General features: G+C 40.9%; 1 protein-coding gene across 1 annotated transcript in view; it reads right to left on the bottom strand.

Annotated features, from left to right (window-relative positions):
- The window catches only part of CEP112 (centrosomal protein 112), a 156,443-nt gene that overhangs the window by 24,265 nt on the left and 113,690 nt on the right, over positions 1 to 18,488 (bottom strand). Inside the window, exon 22 of the mRNA XM_017811814.1 lies at positions 16,000 to 16,149. Within this exon, the coding sequence (XP_017667303.1) occupies positions 16,000 to 16,149 (150 nt within the window). The remainder of the gene's footprint in view (positions 1 to 15,999; positions 16,150 to 18,488) is intronic.

Below are 18,488 nucleotides of genomic sequence, written 5' to 3' on the forward strand. Positions count from 1 at the left end.
CAGGGCACGTTTGGAAGTTTGCTCACTTTGCTGACACTTCTAAATGGGAATGGAGACGTTGCAAAACCACCCAAGGTGGGGGCTTTGCACCAGTCTATTGCTTCAGGGATTTGCCAGTAGGAGATGCCCCACAACAAATCCTTCCCTTGAGGGACTGTGGGAAGAAAGAAAAGGGTTCGGGAAGGAAAGGAATAATTTGACTCCAGGAACAAAACCAAGTCTCTCTGTTAGTAGTGAAAAAACCATATTTAACGTAAGAGAAACATCTATACCAACATTTTCCAGTGTGGCTCTAACACAAGTTATTTCCATTTTTCACAATTTATAGGCAGTAGATGATACACTTTGGATCATCAGCATTAGCTCCTGAGCAGTCCCATAACACTTTCACATCAGACTTCATCAGGATCTGGGTGTTTTGGAGATTCCCTGAGCACTGTTAGGATTGTTAACATGACTATTTTTTCCCTGCTTTGCTCCCATAAGATACAGATGCATTTTCTGTAAATATCTAATTGAGTTGACCAAAGTTTTATGATCATTTTTCTGCGAAGCCTTGAACCATATTAGAAAGAAGCCCTTCCCTGGGAGGGTGGGGAGGCCCTGGCACAGGTTGCCCAGAGAAGCTGTTGCTGCCCCATCCCTGGAAGTGTCCAAACCAGGCTGGACAGGGCTTGGAGCAACCTGGAATAGCAGAAGGTGTCCCTGTCCATGGCAGGGGGAGGAAGGAGATGATCTTTAAGGTCCCTTCCAACCCAAACCAATCAGGGATTCTATGATTCTAAGATACTTCCCTAAAACTCTTTGATAGCACCAGCAGAGCCATTCATAGGCTTAAAATTAGGCAGGGGCCTAAGCATTTTGCTGAGCCAGGGCTTTACTGCAGGGCATTTTAAACTCAATTCTTTTGAAAGGCAAAGGAAGCCATAAGGCAGAGCAGGTCCTGCAGAGATAACAGTTCAAAGACAACAGCAGCATAAATTGCAAAGTTAGGTATTTTTTTTTTTTCAGGGGGAGGCAAGGAAAGCAAAGTTTTTGCTTTGTTCTAGTGGCTCAGGTGATAGGAGAGGGGAGGGAGGCAGGTTCAAAGAGCTGTAATAAACTGGCTTTCATCTGCTTTTCTCAAGGAGCCACAAAACCCAACAAGCAGTTGCCACATCCAACCATTGCTCTCTCTATGACCAGGACGCTTCGGGGTTGTCACGATGAAGACGGTCAGAAAGCCTGTCAGCTCAGAAGGTTTACTCTGATATTTACCTGGAGCATTCAGTGCTTTGCTCCAGTGCTGCTTTCCCTTTTTCCAGCCTCCATGAGTGTCATGGTCCAGAGCAGGGGCAGAGGCTGCCAAAAGGAGAAAACTGTTCCACTGTTCCCCCCTTTGCCCTCTCTGAGGTGTTGGCAGAAACACCAGCGGAGCACATGCACCAGATAAAAGTGAGTCTTCTAAACCCAAAGATACCATGACATCTCTAAGCGTACACTTGTGAAGGAGAAGTTCAAAACTCCGTTTTAAACCACTTATGAGGGGATTTACCAAGATTCTGCCTAATGTTGGGTTGACGCTTTGTCAAAAACGTTTATCACGAAGCTTTTGAAGTTTCTCAGCTCTTCCCCCCTCCCGCCCCGAGTTATTAAAACTTGAACTGCAGAGTTTGTTATCAGCCTCGGAGCACACGCAAAATACATCAGGTATTTTTAAAGTCAACCTTTCAGTCCGATTTTGAGGCTATTATAGCAAATACAACATTCCCAATCAGGTTAACGTCTGACAGATAACGCCGAGCGGGCGGAACTGCTGCGCCCGATTGATCCCCGAGACAATCTTCATTTCCTAATTTGCTTTCTATTAAACACTTTGCAATCAAAGGGAGCAGCAAGGAGCCTGCCATTCTCTGAGCTGGTTTCCTGTGAAGACCTGATGTCGCCTTCAACGTTTTTGAGACGACTTCTTGAATTTTTGATGCTCTGCCACAACGACGTCTGAAACGTCACGTCAGCGCCGTGCCAGTGAAAAACTGCCATTGTGAACACAAATTAACCAGTGACACATCTGGTTTTGTTGCTTGCTGTATATTCCTAACAACAGTTCCGCGAAAACAAACATCAGGGGTTCGAGCAGAATTTCCTGCAATGATTTAGAGGAGTCAAGATAAAGCAGATTTATCAATCGCTCGCTCAACAAGGTAATCTTCTCCCTGCCCAGGGCTTCATTCCCAACCAAGTTTATCACCAAACTGCCACTTTAAGTGGGTGTTCGGATACTTTACACCTGGAGCCAGCCCAGAGGTTCCAGCAGACCCCTGGTGCTCTACAAATGTCTCCTTAAAATGCATTCCTCCTCACAGAGGCACGAAGACCTGGAAATATAAACACTCCTAACAGGCTTTACAAAGACTCTTATTTTGTTATTCTCTTTTAAAAAAGAAATATGAAAGGCTGAGGTATTTCTAATCAATAGGTTAATCTGATTCCCAGTAAGAATGAAAGAAAAACTATTTATTTTGTGCAATGAAGTGCTCAGTATTGCTGGAATCCTCCCTTTACATAAAACAACACATGTCCTCTTGCATGCAGGCACAAAAAAAGAAATCTAATAATGTCTTTCTACCTTTCAAAGTAACCTTAATCAACAACATTAACTCTCAAGGCAAACCACTGCTTTTTGAACTGAACAAGAGCGAGCTTGACTCAACACACGTAAGATGTGAGAGGCAGCAAAGTAATATCTGCTAAAATTATGTCTGGAAGCCAAAAATGGGATGATTCTTGACAGGGGAGGACGCACAGTTGGAAACTTGGAAATTCTTTAATTCAAAGTCTTTAATGACCTCCAACCCAATTACATTTGCAACAAGACATGACAATGCAGTTGCTCCTATTTAAAAGTATGTGTGAAAACTGAGCATTTTTGAAGCTCGATTCTTGGTGTTTTTTTTTTTAATTTTTTAATCATGTTGAGATGAAGCTCATTTACTTAAAAAGAAAAAAAAAGAAACAGAACGTCCTCTGCAGCTGGTCAAACAGATTACGAAACTCTAATCTCACTTGCCTGAGGAAAACCAAAACTGTTTTTTCAAGTATCTATTTTATAGAGCATTAGCTTTATACTCTTTTTAAAAGAGGCATTAACATAACTGATCAGAACATCCCAGAATGTTTCTGATCTCGTTAATCATATGACGTTATGACGGAGATTCTTGCTGTCATAATGCCAATGGTTCTAAACACTTCTAAAATCCTTTAAGTTCTTTTTTTTTTTTTTTTTCAAAATTAGACATGGGTAAGATCTATTTCAGCTTCTTCAGAAGTTTTTCCCTTCCATTTTAGAGCTCTAGAAAACTAGTACAGAATATTTTAGATAGACAGGCATATACTTACATAGCAAGGGACAATGTCAGGCTCCATGGCCTATTTAAATGTTTCTGTTAGGTTTTTATTCAATATATTTTACTCTGATTCATGCAAAACTTGTTTCTGGGAGTACCCACCACCCTGTTTCCTTAGGTCTAATGTAACATTTATTGCTGAACTGGAATCATCAATAAAAAATCAGAATTTGTCTAGTTTAAATTATTGTCTACACTTTCCTTAAAAAAAAAAACCAAACCTGTTTAAACATTCAAGCCCTACTTGTTGCACCTCTAAGGACCAATGTACGTTGGACAAACTTCCAGCAGGTCTGAGCCCCTCCAAGCCAGCCCTGGTAGGATCAGACTGAGGATTCCTGGGAGAGATTCCCAGAAACTGTACAGTGGGAATGTTTTGCCTTAGACCACCACGAGTGCTGAGGGCACAAGGACTTGGAGAGCAACACAAAGATCCACAGCCCAAAAAGCCCTGGAAGACTATTAAAAAAAGAAGGACCAACTCCCTCAAACTGTATCTTCTGGAGAATGAGTGAGTATAATGAGGAAATGTCCCTAAATCTTCAGCCTGTTCTTCTACTCCCCCCTGGGCTTCTTTTATCAGATACCACGTCCCAGAGGACAGACAGACAGACTCCACTTTGACCCACTGTGGCCATTTCTATTCTCCCTGAGTCAAAACAATCCTTGCAGTTTATCTTCTACAGGATTCTGAGGTTTTGAATGATGAATGTCAAACCTTGGTATCCACTTCAGCCATCATCCAAAATGCTCTGAACAAGAAAAATAACCCAGTTGGTGCCTTTCTGTTTCAGGAACCTGTTTCCACATCTAAAAGACAGGCAGGGTCTTTTCATTTTCCCTTTCTTTTTAAACATATGTAAACAACTCCATATATTCTTACATGGATGACATTTTTAAAATGCAAAAGCATTAAAAAATAACAGAAAACAGACCAGGTTCTCAAGTGCCACCAGTTTCTCATTTGTGCAGCTACAAACTAGTGTTGCTCATCTGACCTAGAGAGTGCCAGGGGCAGAGCTTGTCAGCTACTTCATGCATCTCAAAAACTTTCCCTTATCACAACTGAGACATAAACTGCAGGAAAAACATTATATGGCACAGAGTGAAAAAAAAAAACCCTAAGAATTCTGGTATTGGTCCTCTGCTGAGACAGGTTTTGCAAACAGCAAGATGGATGGAGAAGGGACATCAGCCTCCTCACACCCACCATGAAGGCTCAGTTAGAGACACAAATGCTGGCAAGTGAGTGCACAGCAACACCAGACTTGATCTGCAAATGCACACTTCCATGCAGTGGTTTTCAGATTGACACAAACATTAAGCAAAGTGATGTGTTACTCTGGTAAGAGGAAGAAAACAGTCCACCAGGTATTATGAGTTGCTCCTCGGAGCTCCGAGCACAGCTGTGGTCAAAGGTGTTCCCAGAGAGACAATTAAAATCCACTGATACGATTCAAATTGTTAACAGCCTTCAGTAATTGCTGCTTTACCTTGCTGAATTACAAGTGCAAGACTGGAAAGAAAATGAATTATATTAACATTAGAAACAAAAATAAGAGGAATTTAAATATACAGCATATACAGCTTTTTTTCTGAGACCAGAGAGTGACAACGCACAACTTCGATTTCTCCCTCCAGCTGCCTGCAGAGCTCTGGCTTGGCCCAGTGGTGCAGGTGTTTCTGCAGGTATCTAACATTTGGTAGCCTGAATTTTGATTTATACAGTTCCATTCTGCCACTCCCAGGCTTCTCAGTAAGCAAACAAACTCACTTTTCATGTTTAGTTTTCCCGTTTGTACTTTCACCCTTTCTTACACAACAAACTTGGAAGGGAGCAGAGCAGGGAGAGAGCACCTGGAGCAGCAGGTTGGACACTCCTGTGGGCTTCATCCTTCCCTGAGTGGGCACATCCCCTCCCTGGGTCTCCTCCAGGTTAGATCCTGGTGGTGGAAGGGTGGGCACAGGGTGAGAAGGGCAACAGGAATGAAAAGGCCAAGCTGGACCACGGCACCACAGGTGGCAACTCCTGCAAGTCCTTGGGCACTCACGCAGAAAACAGAAAGGAAAATGTTACAGCACTTCAGGATTGAAGGTCTCTTCAACAATTCTAAGAGAGAGAACAACCTTCCACTGAAATGGAAGTTGTGCCCCTGAGACAGGGACTCTCAGGAGCCTGGATGGTTGGACTCAATGATCTTGGAAGTATTTTCCAACCTTAATGATTCTGTGGGTCTATGAATTCTGGACTAGCACTGCTGCCCACTGGGTAAGTGCACAAATGCTGTGCTTTCCCAAACCACAGGATATCTGCATGAAGTTTAGGTGCTGACATGTCCTAACTAATTATTTTCCTGGAAAAGGGGCTGTTTTGTTTTTCCCTGATCTGGTTCTAGAAGAACTTGCACTCACCCCTTTTTGTTTCAGAAAATGCCCTGATTTCAGAGCATTTTCAGGACAAGATGAGTGATGCTCTCCTTCCTCCCCACACCAAGCATTGTTCCTCTGGGATGGTGTGAATTGTAAGAGCAAACCCCAGGGCAAAACTGAGCTGGGACTTCCTGGCAGATCTCAAAAGGGAAGTGAACGGGGCACTGCATGTTTTGTCTTCTAAGGCCAACATGGACTGGTTTGAAATCCATGATCTCATGCCATGCTGGGCCAGGAAAATGGCATATTCAGGGCATAGGTTTCCAGCATAAAATACAAGTGAGGTGATCTGATGTGACTCTGTTCACCTGCCAACAGCCCTGGCAGAAAAATAAACAGGTTCTGGAGATGAGCTGCTGCTGGAGGCAAAGCAGGAACCATTAGAAGAGCTGCCCTGACCTGTGAGGAACTGGTCTTTTTGCTTTGAACTTCAGCAAATCTTAATGAATTCTTCATAATTGGCAAACCAGGGTTTTCACTGAGGATATATTTCTCTTGAGGTGCCAAATGCAGGAGACATATTCAACACCAGCAACACAAATTTTGGGTCTCCCAGGTGGTTGTCCAGGCTGGTGAAGGCAGTTCCAACACCACTGCAGATAACTCTTCGTGTTGTATTATTAAATCATATTGATTTCATTGAAGTTATTGACTTCAGGGCTGTGAAAGCTTGAACTAAAAATAAGTAGAGACAGTTTTAGTAAAAGAAGAAGATAAAAAGTGGTTGTGCTGGAGGAGTAAGGTTTTTGATGTGCTTGACTCATCCCAGCTTTACTGCTCTTCCAGTCCTCTGTTACCTGGCAGTTTTGGAGGGGATGTTGCCAAGAAGTTCATTTAAAGTCCTAAACTTTATCCTGTAGGTGACACTTATTTCAGTTTCCTGAGAATAAATTTCATAGACAGACCCCTGAAGAGGAAAACAGGTGAACTCTCTTTGCTCCATAAAACAGTCAAACTATTTGGAGAGGCCAAAGATACAAAACTATTGATGCCTGCCCAGAAATGCTTAAGAAAAAGCTTCAGCCATGAGGTTCACAGTTTTCTTTACAAGCTTCAGCCTCAAGTCCTCAGTCTTCTTCATGCATGTTTTCAAGAAATATTTACTGTATCAAATCCTGTTCATCAGGATTCATCAGAGAATCAACACAAGATGGTTGCATAAATCAGCAAAAATAAACTACTCCCAGGAAAGGCACCCCAAACTCCAGTGCAAGATGGAGTATGCACATTAAATGCACATTGAATGCAACATCCATGTGCAAAAGGCTCAAAGAATAAAGCATATTTTCAATAAAACTAATCTAGTTTTCCACCTTTTTATATAGACATGTACAGTATGAAAACAGAGATGGGTTCCTTGGGCTGCAAGGCAACAAGGTGCACTAACAGAAAATATTCACTGTACAGGTTGCAACGGGAAAGGGAGCAGAGTACCACGCACAGAATAGACTTTCTTCTGTTTCTGGATTCTTGTGCTATTTTGGCTGCCAATAGTACACAAAATTTCCACTGAAGGGCAAGTCAAACCAATTTCCCTGAGGATGGAGGCATCCAAAAACTTACTGAGGTTATTCTATTAGTGCCTACGCGTTCCTTAAGCGGATGAACGGCTTCACTTTGAATCCATGTCAAACCACAAGAACTGGCTGATAATAACATTCAATTAAAACAATCTCGTTCTCCTAGAAAAAAAGAAATTGGCTGAGAGCTACATCTCCCATTTTCCAGCTGGGCACAATGGGGAGATTGATGCTGGAAGGAAACAGGATAGGTTTGTATCGAGGATCCGACGGGTCAGGTTTGGTGACAGCATTTGTAGGTTTAACCTCTCACACAAATTTGTGAGATGAGAAAGCCACCTCTGCTGAGCACACAACTGTGAGAAAGTCAGAGCTGGAACTGCAAATACCCGAGTTGTGCTAATTAGGGAGATGTTTTGAAAAGCCCAAACTTTACACTCGACGCGTATTTGTACCTTTTGATGTCGTACTTGGGGCTGCTTCACACTCCAGGCTTACTAAGAAAAGCAGAAGCTGCTCCCCTGCTCAGCTCCCGGGGTGACTTTGCCATCTGATCTACTGAATACACAGATAAAAGTCCCTGCATACTTTTTTCCCTTTCAAGTACAGTACTGTAACTTGGAAAGTTCTTTTATTCTCAACTCCACTGACGCAAGAAAAGTGGCAGAAATATGGCAGCTTTGGCTGCTTTCCTTTAGTAGCTCTTTGTAACTAATCTTTTAATACTAAGAAAACAATAGGTATTTTCATTTTGCATGGGAAAAAAAACACTGCTGTTATAGAAAATTAAGGCAATGCCCTTCAAAAACTCTAAGAGTGCTACAGACCACTTGATACTTCTGCTACCCTGCCTTTAAATATTGGTAAATAGTTACCATGCACAGGTATCACATTCACCAAGTTTCTCTTGTTACGCTCAAGAAAAGGCCAACTATTATGAAAATGGTAAGTTTAACAAAGATATTTCTATTTCCCTGCAATCTGCCATTCAAAAGTGTTAGCCAGTCATTTCTCAAAAAAACCACTCTGATATTTGATCTTCTTGAGTTTCAGTTACACACGAGGCTGGAGAGCCAGCAGAAAGTTCTAAATGGAATCTGAAGATTTCTAAAGTCAACACTCATTTTGGCAAGAGCATTTTAATGCATAAAGCTGAAATCCTCAGTGACTCTCTCCTGCTGATATCCCTGCACCACGACCAGCACACAAACCCAAAAGCAAACCTACAGCAGAACACTCAGTTTTGCAAAATAAAAAAAGGTTGACACAAATCCTGGAAGTCGTGTAGGCACAGTGGGATCACCCGGGGCAATCTGGGGGATATTCCAGCCCACTCCTGGGATGAGTAAGGAAGATATCTAAGGGAAGTAGATGCTGATAATAGAGCAGGCCCACATCCCCCAAAAATCTCTGTTTGCCAAACCGGTGTTGCCGTGCCAGGCTTTAAAAACCCTTCAGTGCAGAGCTATAAATGTTTGCGGCCCGCGGAAGGTTCGCTTTGAAGGCGCCGTTTTCCCCGGCAAACCTTTTGTTGGTTGAATCCACGGTTCACACATATTGTGTTTCCACCTCCACGGCTGCAGGAGCCCTGCAGTCAAGGCTGTTCCAGGAGCAGGGAAGGAGGCTGCGTTCCAGGAACTCACTGGAACTGGAACAAAGAACAGCCCTTGGAAAGCCTACACAGCCCTGTGCAGACTGTTTTACAGATGCCCTGTCTTTGGATGACATTAGACACTTGGTTTTATCTTTATCTTTTTTCTTTCTATTTTTCTTTCCTCTCCAATAAAGTGCCAGACTTTGGAGCACAGGCTCTTCCTCCCAGGCACTCTGCCTCCTAACTTCTGGGTATCTCCCCAGCTCTGCCTTTTTAAGCACCACTTTCTCCTCCACATAAAAAGCCCCGTGCTCTTTGGAGAGTGAAACGTCCCTGAAATGCAGCAGTAAACTCTAAGCATCAGAGCAGCCTTAAAACAGCTAATTTCCACTTTCTTATACCATAGTTATAAATATGGTCTGCTCTTCTTTACAAGCTGTGTGGGCTTATGTCAGTATTACTTAACACTTACTACTAAGAGTGTTTTCTTTGCACCTTTCTAATCACCCAGGACCTCTCTCAGTGTTATTACTCCTATCTTGTCAGTTAAAAGCACTGAATTTTATGGCTGGTTTTGAATTTTTTTTTTGCCATTTTTCCACTGCAAAATTAGTGTAGTCCACATCATTAAAAAAACCTGATAGTTTATCTATATGTGACTTTATGTTTTATTATGCACTTACAGAATGCATAATTTGGAGACAGGTGGTGTCCCTTCTGGGGCTAAAAAGGAATAAAAAGGGCTTCATGCAGCAAAGAGCCTTCTGGAGGGAAAATAAAACACTGAGGACAACAATAACAATGCAGGAAAAAGTAAAAATACCAAGTTTTAAACCTGTTGGATAAATCTGGACTGCAGTTCAGAGGAATAGGCAGGCACTAGCTCTAGCCTTTTATAAAACTTGTAAGTCTGATTTTGCTGTTGGCCATGGTAAGTTCTTCAATCTGTTGAGACATGAAAAGTCAAGAAAAATGCCAGAGTGCAAAGCTTGCTGCAGGAAAAAAAAGATGACTCAATTCTTTGTCTCACAAAGCATGTCAAAGATATTATAAAGTACTTACAGATGCTCAGCCACTCGCATTGCCTGGCTGGCCAAACATCTGAAACCCTGTAATTTTGAAGAGAAGGTACTATGCTTCAGACAATGGAATAATTTCTGCAGCAACAGGAAAAGAGATGTGATTTTTGAAAAGAAGAGCAGAGTTTTTAAAATCAGAATTTCAGTTGTGATCAGTAACCATCTACCATCAACACAAAAGTCAGCCTATTTTAATTACCATTTATAATGGATGTGTCAATACAGGCTTTTAAAGATAACCATGTGATGGAATCAAGAAACAGCATAAGCAAGTGTTGAAAAGCTCAGGGCTAAACCCTCATTTCTGTAACAGAGAGAATTTGGGTGAAATTACTACTCACACCAACAAAGGCTGTGAAAAACAGGTGCCTCAGAGTTTGGACCCCGTGTAAAAGAGAAGGCAAATCCATAAAAGACCAGCAGATTTAATTTACCTGTTCTTTTGGAAGACACGACTTCCTCTGCTGATCAAACAGAACAGAGGAAATTATGAACAAGATAATGTTATTTGCCTGGTAAATTTTAATGCCTGCTTTACAATGCTAAGCTGCAAGTGTTGGTCCCTTGTAATTCCCTGCTAATAAAAGACACTGCAGAGTTATTTGTATCATTATAGACCAAAGTCAGCCACAAAGAAATAAAGACCCAGGAAAAAGGACTCCACGTATTTAACATCAAGATGGTCCCTTACGACTCTTTATTTCACCATGCCAAGTGGTTTATCATGGTAATGTTTAGCCACAAAAGCAATTAGAAGGATTTGAGGCCCCTCTGGAGAGCTTTGTGACACACACATCTCCGAGGCCCTTCGGTGACTGACAGAACTTGGCACGTCTGTGGCCATCCAACCATCACCAGCAGTGATGCATGTTCTGACCAGATGTCTTACAAGACATGAGTCAGTGCCAGCAGTGAAATGCTGACCTCCTTTTTTACAGGCACTGCTAGCTAAAAAGAAAATAAGACCTCCATCAAAGCTAAAATAAAAAAAAAACGCAGTGGAATATTTTAAAAAAGCTTGTCAATAATGTGGGGTTTGTTGACAAAGGTTTACTCTGTAGCTATTCAACAGTATTCAAGGTTGCAGTAGTTAATTCTCAGTGCATCCTGGGGAACAGAACAAGTCAAGATTCCCTTAACAAAATGTCCTGGAAATAACCTCTCTCTTCACTTTACCCTCAGTTTTAGATTTTCATTTACAGTTTGCACTAAGCTTTTAGGGTTATTTTCCTCCCCTAATTAATGTCCTCTGTGCTATCAGTTCCACGAGGTCACAGCCTTCTGAGCCACCAGGCCTTACAGTCTTAATTTCCTTCCATCTTTGCCACAAACCTTGGACAAAGTCAAGGTTTTACCCTCCACTGTCTCACTTGTGAGACAGGACCAAAAATGCTTCTTGTCTAGATCAGGGTAGTTTTGGTTGTGAGCTCTCTGATGTATCTCCCCCCTTAATAATCACTAATAAGGGCATCTAAATCACTGAGATTTACTTTTGCTTGGGACTTTGAAACCAACAAATGAGAATTACTTAATTCTTACTAATCCCAACACTGACTCTTGCAGAGTGCAATGCTGGTATTCCAGAAGGTCTTTTTTGGAAGACTAAATTCCTCTGCAGAGCTGCAGTCAACTCAGTTAATGTTCCCATAGCTCTGATGGGCCTTTTAATACAAAATATTATTTGTAGCTACAAGTGGAATTTGCTAATAAACGTGGTAGATAGTAAAACATAACAACATGCAAAAATTAGCTTGTTCTCTGAATTTTTAAAACCACGGTTTTTCTGTTAGAGACATCTGTAAATACCTTCAGTATATTTTGACAGCTACTTTCTGGAAACAAGATATCAGGTGCCCTTAAGAAATGTTCTGAATGCTTTAAAACAAGGACTGACTTGAGCCCAACTATAGCAGAGCGAGTATTTTTTACACTTGCATGGAGGAAATTCTCTATGTTGATAAAACCCTCGGTACTTTGCAGAGAGGAAATTATCCTTTTCCTCCAGGATACAACAGCCTCATTAGAATAGAAATATATGAGGATGTTAAGAACACTCAATGCCCACGGAGGCCCAGACAACTTAAAACCAGAAGTTTTCTCCTTTGTTCTGCTATGGCTATAAAATACACTTTGACTTTTTTTTCCCCTCTCAACATAACAAAGCAACAAACAACTGCTTCAAAATTTTTCACATGAAGGGGAACAATATTACAGGACATTCTTTCCTAGAAATCTTTTAAGTCTTATTTATTAGCAGAATTAATCAGATCATAAGCTGGCTGACAAACACAGTGTTGAAACATGTCATCTTCCGACCATGTTTTCCTATTCAAATTTTGGTGTTAATTCTGGGATATAACAGAATCCTAGAATCTGTAATAGGAACCAAACAACAAATGTGGTTCATCTGGCAAAAAAAGCATCATTTTCCCCCTTTTCTATTGTGGGTTCGTCACTGTATGTTCTCCATCACCCATTTCTTTCCAGAATCTACTTTTTGATGTGGAGTCCCCACTTGGCCATGAACTTCAACATTAAAATGCTCTGAACGTGTTTTGCAGTTCCAATCCCAGGAACTGTTTTGCGTTTTCAATCCCAGAATCCAAAAGAATTTCATATAAAAACCCCAAACAACTAAGGCTGGGATTTCATAAATAACCTCAAGGTATCTCTATGATGCCATAAACTTCATGCTGGTGCCCAGTCCAACCAGTAACAAAAAGCAGCAGAGAAGTTGGGTGAATTCCCTGCTTATTTGAGTCTATCAAGCTCCAGGTTGCTGTGGGTAGATCACTACTGGGATGCTAAAAAACTAATTTAAATTCAGCCTTCACAAGTTTCCCCTCCCCTGCAGTGACCAGCAAAGCTCCTGCAGACACTGCCAGGAGTTCAGCACCCAACCCAACTGGAGGGTTCCTCCTGCAATCCCAGCCTGGAGCACCACAAATGGGATAACAGACGTGGCAATTTAAGCAGCTTTTCCAAACATCTGCAGGGCATTAATACAGCTCTGCTCCCAACTAATCCCATGGTCCAGACCAATGGTTCCTGATGCCCGAGGTGTGTGCACACCCCAGGTGAGGCACAGCACAGGGACCAGGTGAGCTGGGCTGGATTTGTCCCTTCCCAGCCCCCCTGCAGCGTCCTTGGGCTCTGCTCCAAAGGATGCAACTCCTGGCAAGTTCAAAGCAAAGATATTTTCCGTGGCACTGAAGGATGAGCTGAGTTTTTGGGATCAGACAGACCACTGGTACTTGGAGCTCTGCCACGAGACTTCACAACTCCACGGCAAAGGGGACACCTTAAAAGCCGTGAGAAAGGAACGTGATGAGCCAAAATTTTATCCTGATTTTAGGAGTGATGACAAGTTTTACTTGCCCTTAGGCCAGACTAACCATGGCCTAACACAGAGTACCAAGGCCTTTAACTGCTGGTCTCAAACTGACCCAAACTGAGGCCACCTGAAGCCAAAAAGTGTTGTCAGATTGGGTTTTTAGGTTGTCAAAAGAAGCAAAATGTTCTTAAAAGTTTCATTTACTCTTTTTGACTAGGATTTAAGACACTGCTTAAAAAAACAACAAGATGAAGGAGATGGATACAATTGTGCAATAATAACAACTCAGAAACCTTTAACTAGCAAAGAGAGTCAGGAATTTGAATTAACATCAAAATCATGTATTATGGCATCCACATCTGGATATCACTTTACTGCCTAAATCCCAAACTTCTCTGAGAGCCAGTTGGTTGCTGTAAAAATGTATTTCTCCCTTTGAAAGGAAATAATAATTGGAAGGTCTTACAGGAAGCCACCCAATACCAATAGAGGAAATTGCAAACTGTTCCTCAATGTTAGTTTAAATCAATGTTATATTTAGCAAATGCCTGTTTTTTAATGATAGTATTTTCAATAGCTTATACTACATCGAGTCTTCTCAAAGCTTTACATTATATTAAGAATGGCTTTGTTTTTAGAATGTTTCTTTAATCATCCCTCGAGGTCTTCAGCTTGCCCTGAGTTAGATGTTATTCCCCATCTCCAGGACATCCAGGATTCCACTTTCACCAAAATGTTTTGGGTTTTTTTTGCCTCAGGCTAATAAAAAGCAAAGTATTTCTGCATATGCTTGTCTAGAAATATGTGTGGTTCTTAAAAATACACAGTTTACCTTCCTAAGAATTTTTTTGTTTGAGTATCCGGATTTCAGTAAATTTCCATTAAATCAGTGGTTTCAAAGGAAGATGATTTTTTTTTTTAAAGTACAGTATTAACGATACTAAACCAAGTTCAAGAACTCCAAACAAAACAGCTCCTCCAATTTCTTCCCCAAGTTGACAAAATCTTACAAAACATACTCCCAGCACCAGCCCTAAAAACTCTGGGACACTGCTCAGAAACCCTGTGCAGAACTGCCCCGTGGTTTTTATGGATTTCATTACATTGTGAGGTAATAACATCAAAATTGAGTTTAGAATAGCTGATTTACATGGAGAAGGATTTCATAGGACCTGTAATCATCAGTGTTCAAACACCATTGAACTTAACTTAGTTTAAGTGAATCCACAAATTCAACAGTAGAATTTGCACCAGAAGACAAAAAGCTGGTGAACATTTTTCGAATGTGTAACTCAAGAAGGCACCATGATAACTTGAATTACAGCATATTTTTGACTCTGTGGCAGGTGATTCCACTGTCACAGGGTTTCTGTAGATTTAGGTGGCCACTGGAAAAGTGGAGAACTACAAATAGAACGTTTTCCTAAGTGGTAAAAATTCCCCTGTACCCCAAAATAATGTGATTTAACTATGTTCTATTGGCAGAGCTCAGTGATTTAAAAACCTACCTTTGGTGATTCAGTTTGGAGAACAGATTACAGCCAACATTTTTATGGTTATACCTTTGACAGGAGAGACTAAACAATGATCAGAAAGAAAATTCTGTTCCTCAACAAACACACAAATAAAGGCAGAGATTTTCATGGAGAAAAAATAATAATCATTAAGTAATTGATGTAAGGGAGAAAAGATAGTAATGACAACCTAATGCAAGTTGTTCAAATATAGAGGACAACATTAACTGCATCATAATCCAACATCAGACAGTTTCAAGGTGTAAAAACTTCCACTGTATCTTTTTAGCACAAAAAGTTTAACTGTATGAGTTCATTTTTTTCATGAGTTTCTAGATTTAATAATGTAATTCTTTGGGGCAAGTAATGGCTTTCCAAAATAAAAAGGTAATTTTCTTCTTCTATACAACTTTTCATGATGTGTTTTTGCTGTCAATCTGAGCAGACTGCTTGTTTCCAAACTCTTCCATTGCTCTTTACTACTGTGAAAAGAAAAATGTTTAGAAACTGTTCCCAGGATTCTCTGCAGCCACTTTGAATCAAGGTGTCAAAGCAGCAAGAACAGACTTTGGCTATTCAAACCCAGCAGTCTCTTAAAAGAGTTGAAAAAGGCCCGAGAGTGCAATTCTGATGCAGAATATGCAGAAATCTAACAAACAAAAATACAAATACTTCATTCCATTCACGTTTAGTACAGACTTTGCATATAGTTTTCAATGGAAGCTAAGAACATCCTTTCACAGAATCATAGAATCACTGCACCCTTAAATTTGAAAGCTGAGGATGTGAAAACCAAGCTACAGGTCGTGCCACGTTGATGCCTCACCTTTATTTCTTGAAGTCCTCAAAGCACTGTTTAAAGGTGATGAAAATACGCTAAAATATCAGAGTCAATATTAAAAGAAAGAGAACAGGAAAGACTCAAGTATTTGACTGAAGTGGCTGGATTAGATTTGCCCAGTCCATGTGTTTTATGCCCAGGATCAGCTGGAGGAAAGGAAGTCTGAGTCATCAGATACATCAAAGTCCGGCTCCGGTGCCCAGACTGAGCAGGAGCAATACCTGCACTCATCTGCCCGCTGCAGAACTTTTAATTACACTCCCCCAGCCAGCAGAATCAGGGATTAAAATCCCCAGATTACCTTGATTGCTCTGTCATTATCTGTCATCAGCTGCTGCTTCTCATCTTCCAACTTCTGTATAACTTCCTGGAGCCGCTGCTCCGCCACAAGCTGCTGCCGGCTGTTCTCCTCTGTCAGGGAGGAAATGGTTGTCTTAAGTTCAGCTATGACCTAAAAAGAAAACAGCAGGTTAAATCTCCCCTCAGTGAAAGGCATGTATTTTGCATGTTTTTTATGCTCGGTACAAACATGGCACCGGCAAACTCTGCTGCGCAAGCTAAATATTTGGAATTACCATATTGCGCCCTAGCAGGCACAAAATTCCACGCAGAGAAGAGGAATATAAGCGAGGCTGGAAACGACAAAAATCGCTGAACACAAAATATTTGGAAGGGTTTTCCACTATGACATTCCAAAATATTTACTCATGAGAACAAAGCACATCTGTGATGTTCAGAAACCGAGCCTGTTCCCAGCCTGCCCCTGCCCCGAGACCAGGAGGGAGAGTTTGGGCAGCTCGTTTTCCAGAAGGATGTTTTACAGCTTGATATTGCTGAGAAGAAAAACGCCCACATTTACATACTGGGCTGAAATTTAAACGTGATAGCGAAATTTCTGAGCTGCTGAAAGGAGCAGATTCTCCTTAGGCAATACAGTGGGGACCTGATTCCACATCCAGGACCCTTAAAGGAGACCTTTTACGTGATTCACTCATGATTTGTTGAACTGTACTTGTTCCACCTTTTTCATCACTGGGGAAAGTCATAACTAAACCTGATCCTTTAGGCATATTTACAGAATTTTATACTGACATGTCAGCACCCAGCAAAGCACTTAAACATGCAGGAGAGTCACTGACTTTAATGGATATATTCAAGCTTAAGGTTAAGCTGCTGTAGCAGCATAATGCAGTCTAATTCTAAAAGCACTTTAGCACAGAGGAAGTTCAGGGAGGGACTACCAGAGTGCTTAGACTCTGTATTTGCCAGGCCTCCTCACTGGTAGAGAAACATTTAACTATACTAATTACATGATTATCTAGGAAAAAAATAGTTCTAAAACACTACTAACAGGCCAGGGCTAATGTAATAAGAAATGTGCTACAAATGAAGGTACAGGAATCACTGGGAAAGGGGAAAAGGACTGATTAAAACCTGTTGTAAATTTGTTTCTCTGTTTTACTACCAGAGAAATCCCAGGGAATAACACAGATTATGAGATATTTCTTTTCCAAAAGCAAACACAGATTAAAAAAAAAAATACACCCAAAACATGAAAACCTATAGTACTTTGTGTTGTCCCACTTTGTCACTTTTGCAAAAGAAAACAAAATAACAAACCCTTCAACATAAGACAAATGTGGGATTTAAAGCTTTTCCTGGGTTAAGACCCCGGGCTAGCACAGGAGCTCTGAAATAAGGGCAAGGAAATTTCAGCATGAATTGATGAAGAAAGATCTGCTTTGTCCAGTGCTTTTCAGAGCAAAAAAAAATATATAAAAAAAAATCTATTTACTTTGTATAAACTTCAGAGGAAATTTCTTGAAATCTCTTCTCTGTGTGGGTGTTAAAAGTGAATGTTCCAAGAGGCCACAGAGAGTAAGATTAGACAGATGTTGTCAGCAACACGACCACAAGAAACGTTGTGATTGACCCATTATTAATAGTGAGCTACAAAAAAACCCCAACAAAACCCCAAACCCAACTATGTTCAAGTAACTTTAGGGATTTGATTTAAATCCAGAAAACTAAAGAAATTCAGACATCAGGGTGAAACTGCTTTATGGTGCCAAACAGCCCTGACAGATGATGTACGTGTTGTGTCTGCCCCAGAAAGTGCCAAGGATCTGGTCACGGGTCCAGCTCTCCCCAGTAAAGGCTACAGCAATGCTCTGCTTAATAAAAAACATGTCCCCCAAATTTTTCCATTTTGAGACTATTGTACAGGCCAATAAATTTCAGTCTGACAGAATTTATTCTGACATTTAGGTTAAAGAGTTCTTACCTTGCACTGCACCACCTTGGTGTTCCCACTGCAACAATTAAAGCAATTTCCCTCATCTCTCGTTTAAAAATTCATAAATGCTTAAATTATTCCATTTATTCTTTAAGGAATGGACCAAGAGCCATTTTTGTAGCGACATTATCCATTTCCTGCTATTCAGGTTCAGATGGAAAGATAAAAAAATAGAAGTTTTTTTGCTGTTGTTGTTTCTTTATAAATAAGGCTCTCAAAAATCACTAAAAGGCATTTAGGAGAGAGAGCATTCTCTCTGATTTACCACAAAATTATGGAATTGGTGTGGGTGGAATGGACCAGCTCAAATCAGGATCACCCAGAGCTGGTTGCTCAGTATCATGCCAAGTCAGGTTTAAGTATCTCCAAGGATGGAGACCCCACAACCTCTCTGTATGCAAATACATGTTAGGTTTTAGAAATGTAATATAAGACATATTTAGCAATGAGTCTGATAAATGCAGTGTCAAAAAATGCAGTGTAAAAAAGTAACA

Source organism: Lepidothrix coronata, unplaced genomic scaffold, assembly GCF_001604755.1.
Source record: "Lepidothrix coronata isolate B3197 unplaced genomic scaffold, Lepidothrix_coronata-1.0 Scaffold34, whole genome shotgun sequence".
In the NCBI taxonomy this organism is placed as follows: Eukaryota; Metazoa; Chordata; class Aves; order Passeriformes; family Pipridae; genus Lepidothrix; species Lepidothrix coronata.